The sequence below is a fragment of the Musca domestica genome, unplaced genomic scaffold (assembly GCF_030504385.1).
Source record: "Musca domestica strain aabys unplaced genomic scaffold, Musca_domestica.polishedcontigs.V.1.1 274, whole genome shotgun sequence".
NCBI lineage: Eukaryota > Metazoa > Arthropoda > Insecta > Diptera > Muscidae > Musca > Musca domestica.
This window is the reverse complement of record NW_026712290.1, coordinates 108,079-127,673: the sequence shown is the minus strand read 5'-3', so window position 1 is coordinate 127,673 and position 19,595 is coordinate 108,079. Positions and strand designations below refer to the sequence as shown.

General features: G+C 31.4%; 1 protein-coding gene across 2 annotated transcripts in view; it reads right to left on the bottom strand.

The window, feature by feature from the left end:
* Nucleotides 1-6,035: 6,035 nt before the first annotated feature.
* The window catches only part of LOC131803197 (fasciculation and elongation protein zeta-2-like), a 64,793-nt gene continuing 51,233 nt past the window's right edge, over nucleotides 6,036-19,595 (bottom strand). Inside the window, exons 2-4 of one of the 2 annotated variants that reach the window (XM_059124289.1) lie at nucleotides 7,566-7,951; nucleotides 7,209-7,503; nucleotides 6,036-7,143 (exon numbers count right to left, since the gene is read on the bottom strand). In XM_059124289.1, the coding sequence (XP_058980272.1) occupies nucleotides 7,050-7,143; nucleotides 7,209-7,503; nucleotides 7,566-7,951 (775 nt within the window). In that variant the 3' untranslated portion in view covers nucleotides 6,036-7,049. Of the gene's footprint in view, nucleotides 7,144-7,189; nucleotides 7,504-7,565; nucleotides 7,952-19,595 lie in introns of those variants that run through there. The other variant, XM_059124288.1, reaches the window with a different exon arrangement.

The window sequence follows — 19,595 nt, the reverse complement described above, 5'->3', positions numbered from 1 at the left end:
TTTTATTTCGATTTGAAAATGTCATTTTTGCATCATAGATGTTATATTATTTTATTTAATATATATTAAATTTTTTATTTCTTTTTTTTCAATTAATCTAATCAACATGGACTGAATGATTTGCCTTAAAGTTGTATTATTTTCTTATTTTTTTATTTGTATATTTAAGTTTTCCTTTTGATAACACTTGTTTTGCTTGAAATTATTTGTTTTTTTTTCTTCTTGCAAATGTATAATTTGTTTTTTTTTTATTATAAAATACACACATACTATTTATTTTGAATATTAGTGGAAGGACCTTAGGTTTTTTTTTCTTTATTTTTTTGAGGAGTGATATCAGCTTTTATTTTAGGTTTTTGCTGGCTTTGCTGCATTTGGTGAGTAATGGTTTTTAAATTTTTAGAAAAATTTTATTTTTGTTAAGTTTTTGTTGGTTTATGGATTAAATAGTGAAATATTTGGTATGGGGTTTGTTGACTTTATCATATTTTGTGATTGTGTTGGTGCATTTGTTTTGTGGAATTGGATTATTTTGTAATATTTTTTAAAGAATAATCTAAAATGAAAAATAGCAAATAATATTGAAATATAAATTAGTTTGTTTATGAAAATTTTGAGGAATGAATTTAAGTTCAAGACTGGATTTTTTTCAAAGCATAGTTTCGAACCTAGAAAAAAAAATTCTCTTGGGAAAATTTGAAATTTGTTATGTGACATTTTGAAGGGGTTTTAAAAGATTTTTAAATTTTTTTCCATGAAAATTTGGCACGTTAAATTCAGAAAAATTCTTAATATTTTTTAAAATATATTTTAAAAGATTTTTTTTCTACAAAAAAAAATAAAAAAAAATCCTGGAAAATGATTTTAAAATTTGAATAGTAATCCATAAAACAACAAAAAACTTCAATTTACTATTTAGATAGTAATTTTAAAATCATTTCCAGATTTTTTTATTTTATTTTATTATTATTATTTTTTTTTTTTTTTTTTTTTTTGGAAAAAAAAATTTCAAATATATTTTTAAAGATATTCAGTGATTTTTCTGTAATTTGATGTGCAAATTTTCATGGACAATAAATGAAAATTTATAATCATTTTGCAGGATTTTTTATTATTTTTTTTTTAGAAAAAAAATTCAAAATATTTTTTTAAAGGAATATTCAGAATTTTTCTGTATTTGACGTGCCAAATTTTCATGGACAAATAAATTAAAATTTTTCAAAAACCCTTCAACATGTTTCATTACAATTCAAAATCTTTCCACTTTTTTTATATCTGAGTTCATTTGGAAAAAAAGCCCACACCAAATATGCCTGATAATCCGCTTAAATAACGGCGGAACGCGGACCATTGTCACGAAAGAGAGATAAACAAAACTCAAAACTTTCTCGAAAACTCAAAACTTTCTCGAAAGAGAAAACAAACACATAAAACTCAAAATTATTTGAAATTTCTATCTAAATTTCTTCAAAAATAATTTGAATTTCAGAAAAACAGTCTCAAACTTAAACTTTTGTAGAAATATAGATGCAGATTTTGTTTTTTGGTGAGTCCCAAAAAAAAAGGGTCCTAAACTTGGACTGTTTTTAGAAAAATAGATGCAAATTTTATTTTTTTTTTTTGAGTTTTTTTTTTTTTAAAAAGGAACGTGTCGAAATTTCAAATTAATTTCTGTTTTGGAGATTTCTTTTGTTTGAAGAAAAAAAAATGCAAATTTAATGTACACATGTATTTATTTGAAAATAATTATTGGTTTCATGTTTTTATATATAGCATATGGCAACTATTGTATTAATTTGTTTTTTTTTTTTATAAATATATACTATACAACTTATAATAAATAATTAAAAAAATATAAATATAAACAAGAAAAAAAAATAAAATAAATTGCATTAAAATATTTTTTTATATATCAGACAGATAAAGCACTTTTTGTAAGAAGAAAATTTTTAAAAATATTTTATTTATTTATTTTTAAAAATATTTTTTTTTTATTTTGAAAAATTATTTTTTATTTTTAAAAATATTTTTTTTTTATTTTGAAAATATATTTTTTTTAATTTTTAGATTGTTATATAAATAATGATAATATCAAGTAGAACATCTTTTGTTTTTATGTTTATTCATTTAAAGCTTATACCTATAATTAAATTTAAAAAAAAATATACATCAACACACAATTTTACAAAGATTGCAAAAAACAAATAAAAACAACTTTTTACAATGGAAAATAAAAAAGAAAAATATAATTTTATACAACAACAAAAAAATTTGGTAAAAGTACAAAAAATAAATATTGCAAAATAATTGATTTAAGAAGCTTGGAAACCAGAAATGCAAATTCGTTTATTATATCAATTTTTTGTGATTTGTTTTGTTTCGTTTTTTTTTTGTTTTTGTATATAAATATTTATCAACAATTATTATATTAATAATATTTTTATTTATTTATTTATTTTATTTTTTATTTATTTTTTTTTTTTTTTTTGTTAATAAAAAAAAGCAGTTTTGCACACTTAGTTTTAATTAAGCTTCAAAATAATTAAGATTTTTTGTGTATATAAGAATAAATATTTATTTTTTATTTGTTTTTAATTAGGCTGAGTATTTAAAATTTAAGATAGGTTTCTGCTAAAAAAAACGGATGTAAGGTTGGAAGGTCAAAATAGGTGTTACATAGAGCAAATGCCTTTTTTTCTTACTATTTAGATTTTAAACAAAAATCTTTTTTAGATTTCTAAAGCTCAAATCCCTTTTTAGATTTTTAATTTTTAAAAGCTCCATACGTGGATTTGAATTTTTTTTTAAATAAATCGAATCCAGTTTCTTAAAAACAATTTTGAAGAAGGAGCTGAAGATTTTTTTAAAGAAAACTTTAAGGAAGCATTCCAAGTCCTTTACATGCATTTATTTGAGAATTTTAGAGCCCTTGAAGAACTGTTTTTATGTGTTTTGAAAGGGTAAGGTTAAAAATGTTTTCAAAAGTATTAATAATTGAGAGACATTTTTGGATTTGAAATTTTTTTTTGGAAAAATAAACCGAAGCTCCTACCCATTTTCTTTAAAAAATTTGAAGAAGGAGCTTAAGATTTTTGTTAAAAGAAAGTGTTAAGGAAGCATTTGGAATCCCTTACTTGTATTTATTTGAGAATTTTAGAGCCCTTGAAGAACTTTTTCAAAGACCTAAAATGGTAAAGACTAGACAAAATGCATTCTGAGCAAATGGTTTGTGGCTATACTACCTTAAATAACAGTTCATGACAAAGGCATGTTAATATAAAAAACACAATTATATAAAAGAATGACAAATAAAAGTTTGGATAATCCAAAATATTAGTTTCAAAATTCTATTCCATATACCTTCCCAAATAATTGCATACAACATAGTTACCAATGTTAAGCAATTTAAACCGCTAAGGCAGTATGCAATTATTGGGAAGGTATATGGAATAGAATTTTGAAACTAATATTTTGATTATCCAAACTTTTATTTGTCATTCTTTTATATAATTGTGTTTTTATATTAACATGCCTTTGTCATGAACTGTTATTCAAGGTAGTATAGCCACAAACCATTTGCTCAGAATGCATTTTGTCTAGTCTTTACCATTTTAGGTCTTTGCTTTTTTTATATGTTTTGAAGGGTTAAGGTTAAAAGTGTTTACAAAAGCATTAATAATTGAGAGACATTTTCAACAAAAATTCCTTTGATGACCTTCCATCCTAAGTATAAATGTTGTTGTTTCAAAATTTCTCCTTTTTTATTATTTTCGTTAATTATGGTTATCAATATTATTTGTTTAGAACAAATTCCAGTTGGTTTTTATGAATGCTTTTTTCTGAATATTATTTTTATCTTTCATTTTCATTTATTTCTTCTTTTTTAATTTAGAAAAGAGAAAAAGAGGGCAGTATAAAATACTTATTTGTTCTTGTTTACTCCTAGACTTTGTATTTGATTTGATGAGTTTTTCTCTTAATAAAAGTTTTGGAGTTTTAAGATAATAAATATTTATCTAAAAAAATTTATTATTTTTCCAAATGTGTTTAAGCATCCATTTCTTTAGGTTTAGAATTTTAATTGTCTTTTATTTATTTCTTTTGAAAAAATTTGTTCTAATTTTCTTTTGGTTTCCAAATAAGAGTATGATGGATATTGGAATTTGACAGAAATGGTAATAAAAATATAAATAAACATTTAAAAATTTAATAAAAATGTCTTCCATAGACCTTTGCTTGATTAAAAGAATGATTTTGATTCGATGGAGAGCCATTTAATTTAGTTTTGTTTAATTCGAAATATTAATAATAAGTAATTAATAATTTTTCCGATATCTCTGATATATTACCACTTAGAGCAAGAACATTTTGGGGATTTTAAATTCCTACATTCTTATTCCTTCTGAAGATATGACCCTTAAAGTACAACATGAAAAATTCTCAAATTGTGAAAAAATGTGTTTTTCGATTCTTCCCATATCTCTGAAATTTAGTCAGATTGAGCAAAACTATTTTCAAGAAATAAAGCTCGGAAGTTCTTCTTTCAAAAACAGTTCATTACATTAGAATACATCCACTACTTCAGAGGCTGTGATCATTGAAAAATGGCTTTGGGAAATTTCTAGGTCATTTTTAAATTTCCTTTTTTTATTTATTTTCAATTCGTACAGTAACCTAACCCATATGGAGGGTTCCAAAAACTTCTTACATGACATGACGGAATTTTAACAGTTCCCACAAAAATATCTTTGGCCTTTCTTGAAACGGCAACTGTTTCTAAAGATCTGTTGGGACTTTCTAAATTATTAGACATTTCGGATATTTGATTAGTTTTAGCAAAAATATAACGTTGGTTTTGAAGTTTAGACATTCTTCTAAGCTTAATTAATTATTTTGGTTTAAATCCAATCCATCCATCCAATTCCAAAATTGTGTCCTTAGAAAAATACATGGAAAATATCCTAATAATTGAAAAAATGGATACCTTCTCATTTTTTATGATATTTTGGATATTGAATCCGCTACAATACAAAATTTTGTATAGCTTACAACTTTGAACTTTTTTATTTCAAAATCAATTCATTTGCCCGAGTTAAAACCATCACTTAAAAAGTTGTGGCCTTTTACAAATGACTTAGGACAAACTTTTTAAGTTAAAAAAAATAATATTCTCAATTTTTTTAGATTTCTTGGATATTTCATCAGCTACAGTATAATAACTTTATACGGATTTGAAGTTTATACACTATACATTTACAAGCAATTTACTTGATTGAGATAAATCCACAAATGTCTTAACAAAAACTCTTTAATAAAACACTGATATTTTTCGATTTTTACCATATCTCTTACCATGAGAATTTAAAGAAAGAAAATCTATGTGGACTAATAGTTCTGACTTCCTCCTTTCACAATCAAACTGATTTGGTTGAGATAAATGCATTAAGTTTTAATTTATGGACCTTGGCAAATGACTCATTAAAAACTCTTCAAATTAAATAATTCGAAACTTCTCAATTTTTACGATATCTCGAGTACTTAATCAGTTACAGGAAGAAAATTTATATGTATTTAAAGTTCAAACTTCCACCTGTCGGAATCGAAGTCATTCTATTGAGATACATATATTCATTGCTTTAGAAATTAACTTTGGAAAATGACTTATTAAACACTCATAACATTAAACAATGTATACTTTTTAATTTTTGTGATATCTCAGGCATTTGATCATTTACAGGGATAAACATTACATCGATTTAGAGTTCAGAAACTTCCCTTTCATAAACATTTCATTTGATTTAGATAGATCCACTACTTTAAGAGTTATGGTCTTTGGCGAACGACTAAGAAAAAAATCTTAAATAAATGAAATATTTTTCAAATTTTACGATATCTCGAGTACTTAAGAAGTTACGGAAAAACAATTAATATGAATTTAATGGTCAGACTTTCTTCTTTCTCAAATTCATTCATTGGATTGAGATACATTAACTCCATTAGAAACTGTTGACTTTGGCAAATGACTAAAGAGAAAATCAGAAATATATACTTTTTGATTTTTACGATATCTCGGGTATTTAATCAGTTACAGGAAGAAAAATTACATGGATATAAAGTTCGTACACTTCTCTTTCACAAACATTTCATTTGATTAAGATGGACCCATTACTTTAAGAGTTATGGTCTTTGGCAAATGACTAAACAAAACTTTTAAACAAATGAGGCACTTTTCAATTTTTACGATATCTTGGGTGCTTGAGAAGTTACAGTTAAAAATGTATATGGACTTATAGCTCTGACATTCTTCTTTCAAAATCAATTCAATTATTTAGGATATAGCCAGTATGATGGAAGTTATAGGCCTTGGAAATTACTATATTTATTTGCCAAATTTGGACGTTTCCGAGTCTTTTAAATGTGGCAAAATTTCCATTTTTTTTGGAGAAATAGGCCAATATAGACCATGGCAAGTTAAATATTAGACTCTTTCATTTCTTAATCAAGGATCTACCATGATTTGTTACAAGAAAAAAAGCAAAATTTGGGATCAATTAAATTTGAAACTTTCTTCAATTTGTTGCCATGACAACGGCTATTTTACAATGTTTTCTTCAGTAGAACTTTTTAAAAATTAATTCAGATTTAAATTTTCTACAAAGTTGGCTTCCCTTCCAATTCCAATATACATCATATTCTTAAGATTACTTATTATTTCTTCAGAGTTTTAAATATAACAAATGTTTTTCTTTTATCTTTTTCGAAGTTGATTTTTTATATATTTTTCTTTATGATTTTTTTGTTGGTTTGTTTGTATAATTAAATTAGTTACTATTCTCTAGACCAAAAAAAAAATCTCATTTCTTTTCTTTTTCTTAAAAAGATGGGGAATAAATTTAATTTAAAAAAATAATAATAATAAATCTTAAAACTAGTTTCTTGTGTTTTTTGGATTAATTTGTTGCTGGTTTTATGCTTCTATTAATGCTATTCCTTTTAAGGGGGAAATATGCTTTGCTTGCTTTCTTGCCGCCTGCCGGTATCTTCTTCATTTATGTGGGGCAAAGGACCTTCAAAATGTAATCTGTTAAGAGAGTGGGCACCGTGGGGCTATCCTCGTTGATGGCTTTTAAGACTGAAGAGAGGGAGAGAATAAAATTTAAATTCGAATTTGTTTCTTGGTACAATCTCCTCCAACTTACTTTTATTAAAACTGTAGATTTTGATTATTTGGTGTGCCATTCTCCATGGTATAGGGTATGACTGTGGTCAAATATTTCGGCTCGGGTCCCTGGAATTTACCCCTCTTCTTTTCCACATGATATTGGCGACGTTTGTTTTGTACTGCCAGCAGTATTGAAATGAATGAATTCTTCAATTCCTTTTCAAATTCCAATTCATCGCGCAATGCCAATTCATTGATGAGGGTCTCACTTAGCTCCTGGATCAATACCTCCATTTCCATGTATAGCTCATTTAACTGGTTGATTGAGAGGTATTGCAATTCTAGAAAAAAATAAAGCGTTATATTAATTTTTGAATTTTTTTCTGAAAGAATAGCGACTTACTTTCCGCATAGAGAGGTGCCCCCAATACCTCCTTGGCCTTTTCCATCACCTCAGACTCACATGTGGTGGCCTCATCTGTGGGACTCTCGGCCTCATCGATAATATATTCAATTTCCTTGATAACCTCCTCGACACTTTTGATCGGCTCCTCCGGCTCATTGTTGAGGCCATGCAAAATCAAGGCATGCATATCCAAATCATTGGCAATGGCTTCATCTTCACTGTTCAAATCATCGGCTGGCGTTTGGACATCTGAGGAACCTCCTTGTTTGTTGTTGGTATTCTGACCTAAATTCAAGGTAGGCATATGCATTTTACGTGTATATGATTTGGACCAATCAATGGGTAAAATATTACCAAAATTGCCAGTAATAGTCCACCACATTCTGTAAAAGAAAAAAAGAAAAAATTTGGGGGTTAGAAAATTGGATTTAAATGGAAATTTCGTAGAAATGATAAAAATTAAAAAAAGAAAATTCCTCTGAAGCCGCAGAAAATTTTTTATAGAAAAAAAATTTGCCAGAATCTGGGGACCAAATTTCGGGTGTAGGAAAAATCTCAGAACCAATTTTTTTCTTTAGGAAAAAAATCGGACACCAATTTTTTTTTAATATTTCAAAATTCTAGGACGAGATAAGCGAACTCATGGCAACCCTTACATACCAACCTCCACCCTCCTTAGCAAGATATTTATCTGGCATTCCATCATAATTATGGCACGACCCATCATTAGAAATGCATTCAAGGAACAGGAAGTCTAATGTCACAACACACTACTTAGCAAATATTTGTCAAATGACACTCACACGCACACACTCACACCCACACCCGAATGAACAAGGAAGGACCCAAACGACATATGAATGGCTAAATGCATTTCCATGGAAAATCCTGAAGGTAACAAGAAAAAATAAACAGGCCAACAATTGTGTTGCAAAACAAGAAGAAAGAAATTCCAACAAGAAAAAAAAATATAAATAAAAAGGACGAATAAAAAAAATCCAGGATAATGTGTAAACAGATGGGATTTTTCATGTCGAGAGAGAGAAAAAAAGGCCAACAATTTACTTGTGGCGTAATTTCCACTCTTTGTGAAAGTTTCTTCCCCGCACAACCACCAACCAGTCAAGACATCGTCATTGGCAACGACGTCGACGACGATGATGATGGTGGTGGCGTTGACGAGGACAACAACGGTCATATTCTGATTGTAAGCCACACATACACACACAAAGGAGTGTACAGGACAATGAACTTATAATCTGATATATGGGCCAGCGAGAAAATATAAAAAGAATATATTTTATATTTAATGCAGAGGAAAACGGGAGGGATATAAATGGAAGGAACACTGTTTCATAAATAATTTATTTTCTGGGAATTTCTCTCTATAGAAAAAAATCGATCCCCAGATATTGGGAATTTTTTTCTATATTGAAATGAGAGGCAAATCCCCAGTTCCTGGGCATTTTTTTTTCCTATAGAAAAAAATTTGTCCCCAGTTTCTGGGGATTTTTTCCGTCTAGCAAAAAATTCGATCCCCAGTATCTGGGGATTTTTTTCTATAGAAAAAAATTGATCCCCAGTATTTGGGGATTTTTTTCTATAGAAAAAATTGATCCCAGTAATTGGGGATTTTTTTCTATAGAAAAAATTGATTCCAGTAATTGGGGATTTTTTTCTATAGAAAAAAATTGATCCCAAATATTTGGGGATTTTTTCTATAGAAAAAAATTTATCCCCAGTATTTGGGGATTTTTTTCTATAGAAAAAAATTGACCCCCAGTATTTGGGGATTTTTTTCTATAGAAAAAAATTGATCCCCAGTATTTGGGGATTTTTTCTATGGAAAAAAATTGATCCCCAGTATTTGGGGATTTTTTTTAAATTGTCCCCATTTTTTGGTGATTTTTTTCTACAGAAAAAAATTTGTCCCCAGTTTTTGGGGATTTTTTCCGTATAGGAAAAAATTCGATCCCCAGTTTCTGGGGATTTTTTCCGTATAGGAAAAAAATTCGATCCCCAGTTTCTGGGGATTTTTTCCGTATAGGAAAAAATTCGATCCCCAGTTTCTGGGGATTTTTTCCGTATAGGAAAAAATTCGATCCCCAGTTTCTGGGGATTTTTTCCGTATAGGAAAAAAATTCGATCCCCAGTTTCTGGGGATTTTTTCCGTATAGGAAAAATTCGATCCCCAGTTTCTGGGGATTTTTTCCGTATAGGAAAAAATTCGATCCCCAGTTTCTGGGGATTTTTTCCGTATAGGAAAAAATTCGATCCCCAGTTTCTGGGGATTTTTTTCCTATAGAAAAAAATTCGATCCCCAGTTTCTGGGGATTTTTTTCCTATAGAAAAAAATTCGATCCCCAGTTTCTGGGGATTTTTTTCCGTATAGAAAAAAATCGATCCCCAGTTTCTGGGGATTTTTTTCGTATAGAAAAAAAAATCGATCCCCAGTTTCTGGGGATTTTTTTCCGTAGAGGAAAAAAATCGATCCCCAGTCTCTGGGGATTTTTTCCGTAGAGGAAAAAAATCGATCCCCAGTCTCTGGGGATTTTTTCCGTAGAGGAAAAAAATCGATCCCCAGTCTCTGGGGATTTTTTTCCGTAGAGGAAAAAAATCGATCCCCAGTCTCTGGGGATTTTTCCGTAGAGGAAAAAAATCGATCCCCAGTCTCTGGGGATTTTTTCCGTAGAGGAAAAAAATCGATCCCCAGCTCTGGGGATTTTTTCCGTAGAGGAAAAAAAATCGATCCCCAGTCTCTGGGGATTTTTTCCGTAGAGGAAAAAAAATCGATCCCCAGTCTCTGGGGATTTTTTCCGTAGAGGAAAAAAATCGATCCCCAGTCTCTGGGGATTTTTTCCGTAGAGGAAAAAAATCGATCCCCAGTCTCTGGGGATTTTTTCCGTAGAGGAAAAAAATCGATCCCCAGTCTCTGGGGATTTTTTCCGTATAGGAAAAAAATTCGATCCCCAGTTTCTGGGGATTTTTTTCTCTAGAGAAAAAAATTCGATCCCCAGTTTCTGGGGATTTTTTTCTCTAGAGAAAAAAATTCGATCCCCAGTTTCTGGGGATTTTTTTCATATTTTCTAATTTCTTTGGAAATAGTGTAAACAAAGTACACACCCATATGACAATGTGTACATATTCGCACATAAATCTACCGAGGACCTCAGGATGCCGCAAACAATATTTCATAACGACATGCAATAGAGATTTGCTCATAGCCTTTGGATAAGTAGTCGAGCTATTGGTCACTAGGTAATTGAAGCAATAAATTCTCTAGAATTGAGATTAATGGCAGAAGGAGGTATCGAAATGTTTATGGGGTTATTGCGAAAGCCCACACGAAATGATGGCTGGTTGGCTGGTGGTAGGTTGGCTTAAAAAATTTGCAAAAATAATCTCTTTTGTGGAAAACCAGAAACGAATTTTGTGTGGGTAATAGTTAGGCATGTTAATAAATATTGACATTGACATTGAAACTGAAATTTTCAAGTGATTCAGAAAAAAACGGGAGGAGAGAATTTGAAACGAAAAAAAAAATAAAATTCTGCCCTTTAAAAATATGAAAAAAAATGAGAATGAATTTTTGGTAATTTTTTGGAGGAGAAAAATTCCCAGAGTCCGTAACTTCGATATTTTTGTACAAAAAATTTTAGGAATTAGTAACCGATTTTTTATAAAAAAAGACCCCAGAAAGTTGGGACCAATTGTAGGAAAAGATTTTTCCATAAAAATATACCAAAAAGTTGGGACGAATTTTTATTCTAAAAAAAAAATCCTACCCAGAGGAAGGATATCTCCATTTTCTTTTTTCATTTGAATTTCTTTTTTATCTTGAATTTGGTCTTCTCAAGGCCTTGTCAAAGACAAAATCTATTTGGACAATTTTTTTATTCCATTTTTTTTTTTTTTGGTAAATCAAAAATTTTGACAAAGAAAAGCTTTAATGTGCCTGTCATTCAAGGGCCCATTAAATTTAATGGTTGTTAGTTTTTTTCATTTTTTTCTTGGTCTCTTTTTCCTTCAGATGCCAGACGAATATTTGCCAAAAACAAAAGAAAATTACTCTAATTTAGACGAGTTTTTTCTTCTACTATTTTCTTGTTGCCGTTTATTGGCCAAAAGCAATCAAAGAACTAAAAGACGCCATAATGTCATTAGGGAATTTTAGTTTGGGCCAAAAAACTCTGAAGAAATTCCAGTTGCTTTCAAGTTGTTAGACATGATTTTCGGTTTCAAAAAAAAAAAAAAAAAATATTTTTGTTTTGAAAAAAAAAAAAACGATTAATGAGCTTTCCCCCCAAAAAACCATTCTTCCGCTGGTTTCAGTTACATCACCTTTTTTGTATCCGATATTTGTCGGTGTATTTTTTTTTTTGTTGTTTATACTTCCCTCCACAAGAACCTACTTTCATTTCCCCCGCTTCTGAGGCACTTGACGTTGTTGCTTTAAATTAACTCAAAACAAAATTGGCTTTTGACTGTCATAACGCACAATTATGTCAACTTCAACGCCCGCCGTTTAATATACAACGTTTGTGGAATATTAAAAAGGCAAAAACAAACTCTTCAAAGACTTCCAACGCGTGGCTAGCCATGAAATGTTGGCCTGGCTTAACTCCACACGATGTGTGAATGTTATCATTCAGCAGGTAGTACCACAAGCCACATATCTCAGTTGTGTTTTTTTAACAAGAAAAATACAGTGGGGGGAGGTGAAATTTAATTGGGATCAAAATCCCCAGAAATTGGGGACGAATTTTTTTCTATAGGAAAAAATCCCCAGAATTTGGGGAAGATTTTTTTCTATAGAAAAAAATCCCCAGAATCTGGGGACAAATTTTTTTCTATAGAAAAAAATCCCCAGAAGCAGGGGACGAATTTTTTCCTATAGGAAAAAATCCCCAGATACACTGGGGACGAATTTTTTCCTATAGGAAAAAATCCCCAGAATCTGGGGATAAATTTTTTTCCTATAGAAAAAAATCCCCAGAAGCAGGGGACGAATATTTTCCTATAGAAAAAAATCCCCAGAAGCAGGGGACGAATTTTTTCCTATAGAAAAAAATCCCCAGAAGCAGGGGACGAATTTTTTCCTATAGAAAAAAATCCCCAGAAGCAGGGGACGAATTTTTTTCTATAGAAAAAAATCCCCAGAAACTGGGGATGAAATTTTTTCTATAGAAAAAAATCCCCAGAAACTGGGGATGAAATTTTTTCTATAGAAAAAAATCCCCAGAAACTGGGGATGAAATTTTTTCTTTAGAAAAAAATCCCCAGAAACTGGGGATGAAATTTTTTCTATAGAAAAAAATCCCCAGAAACTGGGGATGAAATTTTTTCTATAGAAAAAAATCCCCAGAAACTGGGGACGAATTTTTTTCTATAGAAAAAAAACCCCAGAAACTGGGGACAAATTTTTTTCCCCAGAAAAAAATCCCCAGAAACTGGGGACAAATTTTTTTCCCCAGAAAAAAAATCCCCAGAAACTGGGGACGAATTTTTTTCCCCAGAAAAAAATCCCCAGAAACTGGGGACGAATTTTTTTCCCCAGAAAAAATCCCCAGAAACTGGGGACGAATTTTTTTCTATAGAAAAAAATCCCCAGAAACTGGGGACGATTTTTTTCCCCAGAAAAAAATCCCCAGAAACTGGGGACGAATTTTTTTCCCCAGAAAAAAATCCCCAGAAACTGGGGACGAATTTTTTTCTATAGAAAAAAAATCCCCAGAAACTGGGGACAAATTTTTTTCCCCAGAAAAAAAATCCCCAGAAACTGGTGACGAATTTTTTTCCCCAGAAAAAAATCCCCAGAAACTGGTGACGAATTTTTTTCCCCAGAAAAAATCCCCAGAAACTGGGGACGAATTTTTTTCCCCAGAAAAAAATCCCCAGAAACTGGGGACGAATTTTTTTCCCCAGAAAAAAATCCCCAGAAACTGGGGACGAATTTTTTTCCCCAGAAAAAAATCCCCAGAAACTGGGGACGAATTTTTTTCTATAGAAAAAAATCCCCAGAAACTGGGGACGAATTTTTTTCCCCAGAAAAAAATACCCAGAAACTGGGGACAATTTTTTTTTCCCCAGAAAAAAATCCCCAGAAACTGGGGACGAATTTTTTTCCCCAGAAACTGGGGACGAATTTTTCCCCCAGAAAAAAATCCCCAGAAACTGGGGACAAATTTTTTTCCCCAGAAAAAAATCCCCAGAAACTGGTGACGAATTTTTTTCCCCAGAAACTGGTGACGAATTTTTTTCCCCAGAAAAAAATCCCCAGAAACTGGGGACGAATTTTTTTCCCCAGAAAAAAATCCCCAGATACACACTGGGGACGAATTTTTTTCTATAGAAAAAAATCCCCAGAAACTGGGGACGAATTTTTTTCTATAGAAAAAAAATCCCCAGAAACTGGGGACGAATTTTTTTCTATAAAAAAAAAATCCCCAGAAACTGGGGACGATTTTTTTTCTATAGAAAAAAATCCCCAGAAACAGGGGACGAATTTTTTCTATAGAAAAAAATCCCCAGAAACAGGGGACGAATTTTTTTCTATAGAAAAAAATCCCCAGAAACTGGGGACGAATTTTTTTCTATAGAAAAAAATCCCCAGAAACTGGGGACGAATTTTTTCTATAGAAAAAAATCCCCAGAAACTGGGGACGAATTTTTTTCTATAGAAAAAAATCCCCAGAAACTGGGGACGAATTTTTTTCTATAGAAAAAAAATCCCCAGAAACTGGGGACGAATTTTTTTCTATAGAAAAAAATCCCCAGAAACTGGGGACAAATTTTTTTCTATAGAAAAAAATCCCCAGACACACACGGGGGATGAATTTTTTTCTATAGAAAAAAATCCCCAGACACACACGGGGGATGAATTTTTTTCTATAGAAAAGAAATCCCCAGACACACTGGGGATGAATTTTTTCCTATACGGAAAAAATCCCCAGACACACTGGGGATGAATTTTTTCCTATACGGAAAAAATCCCCAGACACACTGGGGATGAATTTTTTCCTATACGGAAAAAATCCCCAGATACACTGGGGACGATTTTTTTCCTATACGGAAAAAATCCCCAGACACACACTGGGGATGAATTTTTTTCTATAGAAAAAAATCCCCAGACACACACTGGTGATGAATTTTTTTCTATAGAAAAAAATCCCCAGACACACACTGGGGATGAATTTTTTTCTATAGAAAAAAATCCCCAGACACACACTGGGGATGAATTTTTTCTATAGAAAAAAATCCCCAGACACACACTGGGGATGAATTTTTTTCTATAGAAAAAAATTCCCAGACACACACTGGGGATGAATTTTTTTCTATAGAAAAAAATCCCCAGACACACACTGGGGATTAATTTTTTTCTATAGAAAAAAATCCCCAGACACACACTGGGGATGAATTTTTTTCTATAGAAAAAAATCCCCAGACACACACTGGGGATGAATTTTTTCTATAGAAAAAAATCCCTAGACACACACTGGGGATGAATTTTTTTCTATAGAAAAAAATCCCCAGACACACACTGGGGATGAATTTTTTTCTATAGAAAAAAATCCCCAGACACACACTGGGGATGAATTTTTTTCTATAGAAAAAAAACCCCAGAAACTCTGGGGTCGAACTGTTTTTTAGAAAAAAAAATCCTCAGAACCTGGGGACGATTTTTTTTTAGAAAAAAAATCCCCAGAATCTGGGGACAAATTTTTTTCCTGTAAAAAAAATCCTCAGAATCTGGGGACAAATTTAATTTCTATAGAAAAAAATCCCCAGAAATTCTGGGGACGAATTTTTTCCTACAGGAAATAATCCCCAGAATATGGGGATGAACTTTTTCCTGGAGAAAAAAATCCCCATATATTCTGGGGACGAAATTTTTTCTATAGGAAAAATATCCCCAGAAACTCTGGAACGATTTTTTTTTTTCTATAGGAAAAAAAATCCCCAGAAACTCTGGGGACGAATTTTTTCCTGGAGAAAAAAATCCCCAGAATCTGGGGACAACTTTTTTCCCATAGAAAAAAATCGCCAGAATCTGAGGACAATTTTTTTCATACAGAAAAAAATCCCCACAATTTGGAGACGTTTTTTCCTGTAGAAAAAAATCTCAGGAATATGGGAATATGTTTTTTTAGAAGACAATCTCCTTCTAACTTGAGCCAATTATCTTTATAGAAAAAATCTTTGGAACATAATGGAATTTGCTACCATTTAATAGTATCGCTGGCTAATCAAATTGTCATTTCCATTTCATTTAATTAATTTCAGTTTTTTTTTTCTAACCTTGATTGAATTGCAAAAGTAAAACTTGTTATGTATTCATGTGAGTGAGTGCGTGTGTGGGTGTAGATTGCAAAGCTTCTCCTCTAATAAAAAAAAAAACAACAAAAAATACTTGCTCTCTATGACAGAATACTGCAGTGCATACAAATCAGCCCATCTGTCGGGTAAAGTAAAAGTGAATTCTTCACATGCGTCGAGAAGGCATTAGAAGCTCTTGGGGGGGTTGTGAGACGAGAAGAAGTAAATTTCATTAACATTATGTAGAACAATATGTTGTTTAGAAAACATGGCCAACAAAGAAGGAACCAAATGAGCTGTAAAACATTTAGCCAAGACCATTAGAGGGAAAAACAGGGTGGCCAGGTGGGGTAATAAAATTTAAAATTTCTTGTATTTATTTTCCCTTTCTCCCTGCAGAATTTTTTCGCCCCATATGGCCACCCCATTTCGAAATTTATGCCAACAATGTTACAACAACCTGTCAGAAATCTAGGTTGTTCAACTAACTTTGTAGTACAAGTAAAGCGGTAAGACAAAGACAAAACGAAAAAAAAACAACCCAAACTTCTAGCCACGGCTAATAGAACCGTTTAGGCAACAAACAACCTCTTGCCTCAGGAAGGCAGGCAGAACGTTATTTTGCGTAAGAAACGTAATTTAGGTCTCTATGGCAGTTACGTTAGTTATGGCCCCACGATAAACTTTAAAACTAAAAGCTTATGTTTGAAAAACACATTAATCACCTAATTAAAAGCGACCAGATGAAGCAATTTTTTTTGTAAATGGTTTCATTTTAAAAATAAACTTTTGCCATAACAATGTTATGCATAATTTTCGAAGTAAATAAATTTCGAGACATTCGCTCAATTGAAGGAAATTAGCAAATGAACGAAGAAAGATAAAAATTATTATACGTTTCAAAAAAAAGAAAAATTTCCTATATAAAAAAATCGCTTCCAGCAGCTAGAAAAGTTTTTTTCTATGGAAAAAAATGGTCCCCAATTTCGGGGTATTCTAAAGAAAAAAAAAAACTTTTCCTTGAAAAATTTATTCCTGAATATAAAAAGAAACAAATTTCCAGAAAATAACTATTTCCATGTCGTGAAAAATTCTCCCAAACCATGTAGACAAATTCCGATGAATTTGTGAAATGAATTTGAAAATGAAAAAAACTGTAACCAACTTCAGACTGCTGTCATTTCTAAGCCACTCGTCCGACAGCTGATAAAATTATTCCAGGGACAGCTCATTATATTGTTTTGAAGCGTACAAAAGAATTTTGATGAGAATTTTCCAGAAAAAAGTTATTCGTGGTGGAATTCAAGCGTGATAGTGGAATTTCTTTATATTTGGCTGGAAACCCACAATTGCTATCGTTAGTGCATTCCAGCATTTAAATGTGAATAAATCTGTTCTGTCTCGTAACGTAGCCTGACGTCAAGTCGGTGGACGAAAGAAAACAGCAACATCGCCAGAAAAGGTTCAAAAAGTAAAGAAGCGACATGATCGAAACCCACGTCGCAGTGGCCGAAAAATTGCTGAACATATCGCAATATACCATTCGGCAAATATTGAAAAATGAGCTCGGGGTAAAGCCATTTGAAATTCCAAAAAGTGCAAGAACTTACACCGCAACACAAGGAAAATAAACACAAAAGAGTTAAAGAGTTGCTTTGCTTGGCCGAAAGTGGTGAACTGCCTCATTTGGTTTTCTCCGATCTCCGATGAAAAAACATTCGTTATCCAGCAGAGCAGTTTGTAAATAAACAAAATGATCGTATTTACTTGCCAAAGAGGTCAGCTGAAATAGAGCACCTTCGGTTGGCCACCAGAACTCAAGTGCCGGCCATGGTGATGGTGTGGGCCGCCATAACAGCCGATGGTCGTTCTTCGCTCGTTTTAATCAAATAGAATAAACGCCGAATATTATATTGAAAATATTCTGGAGGCTGTATTAAAGCCTTGGGCTCACAAACATTTTGGTCGCACACCTTTCCAACGGGATTCAGGACCATTGCACTCATAACGCGCCACCCAAGAATGGTTACAAAATGAGGTTCCTCGCTTCGTTTCCAGCGCACAATGGCCACCAAAATCTCCGGATACCAATCCGCTCGTATTAATCGACCGTGGCATCAGAATAAATGCCGAATATTATCGCGAAAATATTCTGGAGGGTGTATTAAAGCCTTGGGCACGCAAATATTTTGGCCGCAGACCTTGGACATTCCAACAGGACTCAGCACCATTTCACTTAGCACGCTCCACCCAAGAATGATTACAAAATGAGGTTCCTCGCTTCATTTCCAGCGCACAATGGCACTAAAAAAAATGCCAAAATGTCGATGACCTCAAGCAAGCGCTTCGCCGGGAATGGGCCAAAATACCGCAGAGCAACATTCGGGCAGCGTGTGTCGGCCAATGAAACGGCCGTTTTAAGGCCATAATTCGTGCCAAAGGTGACCAATTCGAACAAATCTAAACTTATTCTAAAATTTGATGCTATTTCCGACATTTTTTTGCTTTCATTCAATAAAATTTAAAAAAAAAATGCCAAAATTACGGCTTTTGACTTTGTTGTAGTTTTTTTTTTTTTATCTGTAGATAGCAATTCTGGACCCCAGTGTATCCCATTGGGGATTTTTATTTATTTATTTATTTATAAGAATTTTTTTTTTTTGCATAGAAAAATAATTCGATTCCCAGATTCGAAGGATTTTTGTAAAAAAAAATCGTATCAAGTTTCTGAGATTTTCTTTACAGCAAATTTTTATGCCAATTTTATGGAATTTTTTTTTAGTAGAAAAAAAAATTACTCCCATTATCTGGGGATTTTTTTTCTTGTAGAAAATAAGTGTCCCAATTTTGAGTCGATTTTTGGAATTTGATTTTGAGATATTTTTATTTTATATATAGCAATTCGGGACCCCAGTGTATCTTATTGGGGATTTTTTTTATTTTTTTTTTTATAGGAAAATAATTCGAATCCCAGATTCGAAGGATTTTTGTAAAAAAATCGTATCAAGTTTCTGAGAATTTTTTTTTTTGCAAAATATACCAAGTTTTTGGAAAGTTTTTTCTTTAGTAGAAAAAAAATACTCCCATTATATGGGGATTTTTTTCTTGTAGAAAATAAGTGTCCCAACTTTGAGTCGATTTCTGGAATTTTATTTTGAGGTATTTTTTATTTTATAAATAGCAATTCGGGACCCCAGTGTGTTGGGTATTTTTATTTATATACTTGTAACCCTTTTCGATTCCCAGACTCGAAGTATTTTGGTAAAAAAAAAATCGTATCAAGTTTCTGAGAATTTTTTAATATCAAAATATTATACCAAGTTTCTGGAAAGTTTTTTTTTAGTAGAAAAAAAAAAATACTCCCATTATCTGATTTTTTTTTTTTTTGTGGAAAATAAGTGTCCCAATTTTGAGTCGATTTCTGGAATTTTCTTTTGAGGTATTTTTATTTTATATATAGCAATTCGGGACCCCAGTGTATTTCATTGGGGATTTTTATTTATTTTATTTTTTTTTTATACAAAAATAATTCGAATCCCAGATTCGAAGGATTTTCTGTAAAAAGTTTCTGAGAATTCCATTATATCAAAATATTATACCAAGTTTATGGAAAGTTTTTTTTTAGCAGAAAAAAATTGGGGATTTTTTTCTTGCAGAAAATATTTATCCCAATTTTCAGTCGATTTCTGGAATTATATTTTGAGGTATTTT